General features: G+C 40.1%; 1 protein-coding gene across 2 annotated transcripts; it reads right to left on the bottom strand.

The window, feature by feature from the left end:
• Positions 1-222: 222 nt before the first annotated feature.
• On the bottom strand, positions 223-8,185 carry LOC123041929 (mannosyl-oligosaccharide 1,2-alpha-mannosidase MNS3). Of its 2 annotated transcripts, XM_044464486.1 has the most exons (8): positions 7,933-7,997; positions 6,796-6,835; positions 3,976-4,931; positions 3,570-3,831; positions 3,222-3,419; positions 2,965-3,113; positions 2,605-2,857; positions 223-1,314 (listed from the first exon to the last, which is right to left on the bottom strand). In XM_044464486.1, exons 1-8 carry the CDS (start codon positions 7,986-7,988, stop codon positions 1,207-1,209), a joined length of 2,022 nt encoding a protein of 673 aa, XP_044320421.1. In that variant the 5' UTR covers positions 7,989-7,997; the 3' UTR covers positions 223-1,206. The 2 variants fall into 2 exon arrangements, with proteins under 2 accessions (XP_044320421.1, XP_044320414.1); XM_044464479.1 differs by lacking the exons at positions 223-1,314; positions 6,796-6,835 and having other exon boundaries at positions 2,251-2,857; positions 7,933-8,185.
• Positions 8,186-9,132: the final 947 nt, after the last annotated feature.

Raw genomic sequence — 9,132 nt, 5'->3', positions numbered from 1 at the left:
GGCAACGTTTGTATACCTTATCCATACTCCCTCCGTCCAAAAATACTTGTCATAGAAATGGATACAAATAGATGTATCTAGAATTAAAATACATCTATATACATCCATTCCTCGGACAAGTATTTCCGGGCGAAGGGAGTACTTATTAGTTCTTCAAAGCAACCGATTCATTTACTAAGCCCCCGCAAAAAAAAACATTTACTAAAATTATTGCCAATTCACAGTAATTTAATATCATTAAACTATTACTGGCAATTGTTAGCTCTTTGAAGGACCAGTGACATTGCATTTGCTAGTCCAATAACTCTTGGATGAAGGCTTCCCAAACTTCTTGGATGATGGCCAGTTAATGACAAGGCCATGTAATTCTACGAGCAAAACTGAATGCCAGTTAACATTCTAAAGGTCTGTCCTAGACAAGCCAAACGGCTGGTACACATGGAAGAGATCAGTACATCAAGAGACAGGAAAGTTGTTTAAGGCGGTGGAATCATTTTATCTTTAAAGCATTTCCGTGTACTCAGGCAATTTGGTTAGTCTAGGACACAGCCACGAATGAGAACTTATCTTGCTCACAAAATTTCAAAGAGTTACAGTTAAGTACGAGTAGTTAGCAGACTGTCCACTAGAACAAACTGGATAAGCCATAATCAAAGAGCTGTGGAACCAGACAATTCTTTCTTACGAAAATGCCCGACAGTCCTTTACCTCACTTCTCCATACTTTGAAGAATAGAGATGGTTGTGCTGTGGAAGGCAGTGACCTCACTCGAGTACTAACCATTTTTCTGAAATTCCAATTGAATTTAAATGTTTGACCTGTTCAATCAAGAGCTCGTCTGCACTGTAAATACAAAATAATTGTTGCTCAAAGCTAGTTTATTGGTAGGTAATATGGCAGTTCCTTCTGACACTAAAAAAGGCAAGAATTCATAAAATGATGACTTGTTAATGCATGTTTGCCAACTGAAGTTATGGTTCAGTGGTATTTTCAGCACATATGGTCAATGATATTTTCAGCACAAACACAAAGTTTAAATAATTGTACTCCGGGAATTGATGCAAGAAGCAGTGAGCTTACTAACAACTGAAAATAATAAGCCCTTGCATCTATCGTTGACATGTGTGTGCTTGACCTCAAGTTTGTTAACTTGAATGAAATTTTGTTAAAGGCGTAATTTGTGATCGATGTGTCAAAAGCATGCAACTATGTGAAAAAATCTTGCATGTCTGGTTCTACAGATTTTATCCATGTTATTATCACTAATATCTTTCCAAACAAGCATGGGCAGTTCTCTTGAGACAAAAGGTACACCTGCAATGGACAGAGTTAATGGCTAACTGGAAGTCAAAATTCCATGGCAGACATGAAGTCATGAAAAAAAAAACTATTAACGAAGGTGCAAGAATGGAAAATTAGAGTGATGCAAATTGGAAAATGGAGACAAAACGTAACCACGAATTCATCAGCACCATAAAATATTCAACAATCTGACAGCAGAAGAATTTCCAGTCATTATTACAGGCATAAACAGCAAAGTACAAGCATGCCAAATCTGAGAGTTGTATATATCACAATACTTATTCTGTTTAAATGCATATGATGAACAAACAACACAGCTTGAACACTAGATTATCCTATCACAAGTCAAAACTATTATCAAGATGGTACACATGGTTCATTTACTTCAGGTCATGCGGAAATGAAATTCGGACGCCTGATAAAATCTTAGAAAGAATAGGCTGATCAGTACCAAGAAATTGTATGGTATACAAATGCAGGGAGACACAAAACATTCTTTTATGAAATATAATCAAAATCTGGCACTAGAACTGAATGACAAAATGATGTAATTGGCAGAAACTAGTACGATTTGCTATTTCAAAACTGGAAACAGTCAGCAGTCAGCAGTCAGCGGTATCAAGAGATAACTGTTGAACTAGGGTATCATAAAGTTATAGTAACAAATATTCTTGGTCACCCGCAAAAAAAACTATTTTTGGTGGCCACTAATGAAGGATGTAAATCAGGATTATCCAGTTTGAAGATATCAAAATATTTTTAGAACCAAGCATTTAAAGTACCCACCATAATACAACAAATAAAAACGAGAAGCATGTACAAAAAGGGCTAGGAATGAGCAACAACTGGAGATAATAATAAGATATAGAGCCATAGTTTCACTCACCAGGTAGGCATAGTCCAACTTGGTGGGACATTATATGAGGTTGGACGGCTGACACATGATAGTAGATATAACAAAGATAAAAATCTTGGTGGTGCCATGAAGTAATTTCAGAATTGGAATGGATTGCACAGTTTAGAGAAGATATATGATCTTCCAATAAATACAAGTGCAGATCTCTGTATCAAACTATTAAGATGACAAATATTTGAGCTTTGCTTCCAAGAACGATTTTCTTGCCACTTGAACCACCTGTGGCACAAGCACAAACATCCAGAAAGGAGAAAGCTACTCATTGTTTCAGCCTGGTTGTCCAAAACAAAGTTCTAAGATTTCTCACATTTCTGTTAGTTAACCTTTCTCATCTTAGTACACTAAGTACAACAGTGATACATTTGATGCTATACGGTATTAGAAACCTGTACCACAGACCGAATGACCGGAAGTGGGTGGGCCTCAGTATTAAATACATACTTGTCCAGTGGAAGAATATTACTTTCACCAAACAGCAAATACAGGTACTTCAATGTTTCCCCCAGGAAGAAGGTTTCCATTTTGTCTCTCCTAGGTGGAGGTAGGCTTGTGACATCATCCAGTGAAGTATAACCACCAGAATCAACTTTTGTATACTTCTCAAAGGCCTGAAAAATTTGCCAACCCCACTCCCTATACCTGTGCACAAAACAGCTTTTTTTATAACAGTAATAGTAAACAACAGCTAGCATGATGCAACACAAAAGTAGGCAGCCTGAAGGTTATACAATATCCCAAAATCTTACTTTGGATCCTCTGTGATTCTATGCAAAACAAATAGGGATTCCACAGTCTCTGGGCGTAAAAGGTTGTGACGATCAAGAGGCTTGATTATGATGTCACTAATATATTCAGAACTTTTGTTCCCACCATCAGGTCCACCTTCAGGATTACCCTGCAACATCCAGACCCAAATAAGATGTTAAAATATAAGAAAAATAAAATGTTATGTGGATAGCTCAAGAGTATGTCAAGATACTCCATAGCTCAGTGAATTGCTTACCTCAATGTGAAAATAAGCAATTTCAGGAGCAAGTCCAGTAGAAGTCACAAAGTACATCTCAACACAAGTTTTAGCCAGATCTTCAGCAAGCTGAAGATTTTCTATGTCTTCCTTAGTTAGAAGATTACTTTCAAGAGCCTTTTTCTTAGTGATACCCTTTGTTGCACCCAGAGCAAGGGTGCCAGGAAGAAAACAAACCTACAGAATGAAGACATGACATTAATTCTCAAGGAAAACTAGTGTGCATCAAAATTAGGGTCAAAAAGGTTATTCAGGAAAAGAAGTATTACAAAATGAGGAGGTTCTCATTAGAGAGAAAAAGTGGTAGATGCATGATGAGTCGCATACCAGGTGATCCATTTTAGGGCTAAAAGCACCATTTCGTCCACTGGGAAGCTCCCCAACAAAAACTAGCCCATTTGGAGTAGTTTTCCGAACAAGAAGATGCCTGACCCCTTTCATTGCTTCCGTATACATTTCAAATAGATACTTCAAGCTAGTGTTACGATAATTTTCTTGCTGAATCCAAACTTTTAATAGGTACTCATAGTAACTGTCACCACGCGACCCTAGTCGAATATTCTCTCCGCTAAACTGTCCAGAGTAGGGACTGCATACAAGAAGGCAAGAATGAGACCATAGCCATTTCTTCTACAATTTAATGCTTCTGATGATAGGAAAATGCAATATAATATGATGACAGGTAAAGTTTACATAGTCGCACAAGATACATAAGGGTTGAAGCCATGCATACTTAATATAAATAGGCACCAAACCCTCCACTGTTGGGAGTGTTCGCATATGCTCTAACACCTTCATTGTCTCTGAGTCATACTTTGGATCTCCTGATATTCTGCTAAGGTAACTGAACTCCAGTTGCAATGTTGTAGCCTCAGAGGTACTGCTTAAGCCATCAGGGGATGCATGTGCAGAACGATCACGAAGAACAACATCACTAAAAGGTATAGCCGATGGACTTGATGTAAAAGCTAACAATAATCTGTCTGCTAAATCCTTTGAGACTGCCAGAAGACGATCTGGATTAGTCTTGTTAGGTGTTACTGCTATCCCAGAATCACCTCCTCCTGCTTGGTCTCCACCACTCAAATGATATGCACTAAGAAGCCCTCCCAAGACACGGATAGTGGTTTCAAATAAGTTGACCTGCCCTTTCTCGCTGATCTTTTTCATTAGGTTGTCTTCAATCCATTTTGATGCTTCAGACACAATATCGTCAGCACCCATTATTATTGCAGTGTCTAAAGAATCCACAACAGTAGCACCTAGACCTCCTAATCCGTCTACACCTCTGCGGCTCAAAGGCATAAGCTCATCATGACCCATCGCATAATTTCGGTAGCCAGACCATGCATGTTCGAATGCTTCTTTAACTTTCTTCTGCCTGGATGTCCATTCAGATGAAGTGGGGTGGTGAAGTGTTGAACTGTTCTTATATATTTCATTTGGAGGAAGACGTGGAGGTAGCCTTGGTGGCTTTCTCCAGAATGTACGGATAGTGGGAGAATCTTTACTGGCATGTCTACTCTCTACTTCTTTGTCATGGAGCTCACCAGATACAAAACCCTTCGAACTTTTGTGCGCAAGCAAGTATATTAAGCCAGAAACCATTAGAAGACTCAAGAATTTCCCAAGGGTGAATTTTCCAAATTGGTATTTGCTGCTCTTAGAAATAAGAGCCTGGGTAACCATCTACACATGAGAAATAAAAAACCTTAGAGGAAAGAACTAATTAGCACATAACAACAATACATACATATTCTAGTGCTAAAAAACGTCTTACATTATGGGACGGATGGAGTACATGGCAAGGAAAGAAACTGATGTGAATTCGGATAAATATGCTCCCTCATAAGAAAGGACAGACACAAGTAACTATAATATACTAAAAACACAATACATTTTTTTTGAGATAAAGCATAGCTTTATTAGAAGGGGAGCCTTGGCGCAGTGGTAAAGCTGCTGCCTTGTGACCATGAGGTCATGGGTTCAAGTCCTGGAAACAGCCTCTTACAGAAATGTAGGAAAAGGCTGCGTACTATAGACCCAAAGTGGTCGGACCCTTCCCTGGACCCTGCGCAAGCGGGAGCTACATGCACCAGGTTGCCCTTTTTTTTTAAAGCATAGCTTTATTAAAACTTAACGGTGCTTGGGCAGGTCGCCCGCGACACAATCGGACACATGGGCTGGTGCATCAGACCCCCATTCCACATAGTGGTTCAGGTGATACAAACAGCCAAATTTGAATAACTCATGCACAACAGTGTTTGCACTTCTACGACAGACGGAAACTACTCCCTCCGTCCCATAATATAAGACACTTTTTAACACTACACTAGTGTTAAAAAACGTCTTACATTATGGGACGGAGGGAGTACATGTTTAGACTAGAGAATCCCGCAAAAAACAAAAATATATGGCCACTGAATTGTAGGGCCCCTTGTTATTAGTGGATCACAAACCGATGAATCATCATAGATGTGCCTAAACAAATCACAGCCATGGTCATCATAACTATACCTACACCAGTCACGACCATTATAGTTACTTAATTCTACCAAAATTGACGGAAAAGGCGCTAGCCATTGAGATCCACTACATGTAAGTGCCAAGGAAATGAAAATCACATATAGTCCAAGGCAACGTATTCCACCATATGTAATCACCAAGAAAAAGAAGTACACCTAGGTAAAGTCCACCAAGATAATGTTTCTCGTGTTAGTCAAGTCACCAAAAAACATCATAGATACATATGTACCCATCCAACATGGGAACATGCCCGACTCAAAATAATGAACCAAAATTAGACATCTTATCTCCTTTCTCAAATGTGACCAGAGACATCTATGGCAATGTTCCTCTGTTAACTAACTGCCTTCGATTGGAGCAATAAAAGTAAGGGCTAAGTCGAAAAGGGCAACTAATTATACCGTGAGCTCAATATAAACAACCATGTGACAGGCTAGAAATCTTTAATCTTAAATCCAATTCCATGTACTCTGCACGTAGCAACCTACCAAAGATTGTCCTAGTCATCCCAGATAGACTTATGTAACATGTCGAGATGTTAGAACATAATCGACTCAAGATAGTTAACTAGTTTAAGAATGTCTTATTTTCTTTATCAAATGTACCTATGAGTGTCTACGGGAATATTCAAGAAAATTTAGAGAGAAAACACGAGCCTTTAAAAAAAGCAACGTTGCAAAAAGCACTAGGTGTAAATTCCTAGTTTTGCCTCTACCTAGCGCCTATCTCGCCTAAGCGCACGCCTAGCACGATTAAGTGCAAGGCGTTCTGCTGTAGCCTAGTGCCTAGGCACACTTAAAGTGCACACCTGTGTGCACTTTTTTAACCATGCAAAAAGGTTTTTTAAAAATACTAGAATTTTGAAAATAACAAATAGAAAAAAGTCTTCAGTAATATCACCGAATTCCATAATTTTCTACGAATTTATAGTAACTTACTGGAATGTTTTTCTTGTTCCCTGAACTTCTCTACTTCTATAGATAAAGTGACCCAGCTACAACCTAAAAACAATTGGTTGTCCATGTACCTGTCCCGGCATCCCAGATCGACTTCCGCACCATATTGTGCTGTTGGAACATAATTGACACAAGAACCAAGATAGTTAACCTGGATGTCTTATCTCCTTTATCAAATGTGCCTAGGGGGACTACAGGAATATTGCAGGAAATTTATAAATCAAGGACATTCAGGAAAATATATTGAAAAATGCAGGGATTTTAAACATTAAAAATAGAGAGGACGTTTTTACTAACTTTACGGAATTCCATGGTTGTCCTTGTCCAGAAAGTTTAAGTAACTATACTGCATATTTTTGTTTTTGCTTAAACTTCCTACTTCTATAGATATGATGATCTTGGTTAATTTCATGCAGTAACGTAATATTACATACAACCAGCCTGCCAAAATCGAACACAAAAGAGAGAAAGCCTTTACTGACTTTATCGAACTCCATAGTTTTCCATATAGTTTTAGAAACTATACTGGAATGTTTTTGTTTTTCCTTAAATTCCTACCTCTAGAGGTATCGTGATCTTGGCTAATTCCATGCGGTAACATGACATATAACCAGCCTCCAACTCAATTTCAGACCGGCGAACAATTATGCATAGTTCAAGTACAAACTAAAATACAAACGAGTCAAACAAAAATGAACAACTAAAGATGTTTCCGCTTTGATTCAATTGACTGGCAATCTAGTGATGGTAAAGCACAACAGTTTCCATGCCTGTCGATGCCGTGTGATTCTTTTAGGGTGACAAAACCAATGGAGATTATTAGGGCAATATATACCAACAATGTGAACTTTGCTGCACAATCATTTATCACAACAAATCTACCACTTCATTCATTTTATTTAGCAGCCTCAGACAGATCACTAAGCCAAAATAAGCACCTAAGACCCGAAGCTACAGAGATCCAAACGTACGATCCGTTCCAGCACCTCTATGGGAAGTAGGTAAACCCACAGATCCGAGGTCACGAACCCCTCAGAACCAACAAGATTTCCGGGTTCTCAGCTCCTCGAATAAACATACACCGATCGAATCACTTAAAAGCGAGTCTAATCGCCGCAGCGCACCGATTCCAGAACATCGTAGTGACTGCCGCAGAGACCAGGTCTCCCAATACTGCGAAAGGAAATAGGGCCCTGGATCACAAGCACCTTGAGGCGAGATCGTTGGCGGAACTTGGCGTTGTTGTATGCGCCGCCATCCACATCTCGCATCGAGTAGGGGAGGGGGGCCGAGCCGCCGCTCATCCGCGCGGATGAGAGGGCTGAAGAGGTGGCTCGGTGTTATCTCCGCCGCGCGCAAGATCCGGGTGGAAGGAAGAGGGTGGGAGGGGGAGGGAAGCGGCCGCGGGACAGACGGGACGGGTACTCGCGCAGTTGTTTCTTGTCTTTCCTGTTTTCCACTGCTCACTTCGTTTCTGTTTTCTTATTTTTGTTAGAGCAATTTGATAAAATGACACGCTTTTTTTAAGACTTTGATTTGATTCAGTAGCACACATTTCTTTTCTTTGATTAATTTTTTTTGCCAGAAAATTTCGTTCTAATCATCTTTAATCATGGCAGTACAACAAACATTAAAAATAATAAAAAATTACATCCAGATTCATAAACCGTCTAGCAACAACTACAAGCACTGAAGCGAGCCGAAGGCACGCCACCGTCATCCTCTATTCCTCGCCGGAGCCGAACAAAACTTGTTGTAGTAAACAGTCGGGAAGTCGTCATGCTAAGGCCCCATAGGACTAGCATAGTAGAACAACGCCCGTCGTCGATGAGGAGTAGCGTAGATCGAAAATATCCAACCTGAAGACACATCAACGTAGATGAACTACGATCAAATTTGAGCAAATCCACCAAGGACAGATCCGTCGGAGACACACCTTCACACGTCCATCGACGATACTAGACACACCACCGGGATGGGACTAGGCGGGGAGAACCTTATTCCATCTTTAGGGAGTCGTCGTCGTTGTCGTCTCGTCTTCCTAAGCAGCACACAAAACCTAACAAAACTCGAAGGAACATCTAGAAACAGATCCCTCCCGCCGACAAGGGTCGGGATCCACTGCGTCGTCATGGCTCTAAGGCCACCGGAAACCAGGCGGACCGGCGGCTGCAGGAGGCAGAGGAACCCTAGACTTTTCTTAGGGGAGCGGGCTTTTCTTTTCTTTGATTAATTGACACACTTTTGACCGATACCTAGATAAAATGACACAAAGTGAACTTTTTCTTGCTTTTCCAGGTCTAGGCCCACACGTTAGGTTTTTTAGGATGATTTTTTCCCTCCGATCATTTCACCTGGTTACCTATTCGATAGGATCAATCGAAGTTGGGTTAAAGGAAACGACCAAA

The sequence above is a fragment of the Triticum aestivum genome, chromosome 1A, assembly GCF_018294505.1.
Source record: "Triticum aestivum cultivar Chinese Spring chromosome 1A, IWGSC CS RefSeq v2.1, whole genome shotgun sequence".
Lineage (NCBI taxonomy): Eukaryota > Viridiplantae > Streptophyta > Magnoliopsida > Poales > Poaceae > Triticum > Triticum aestivum.
The sequence above is the reverse complement of the archived record's forward strand: the minus strand, read 5'-3'. Positions and strand labels throughout refer to the sequence as shown.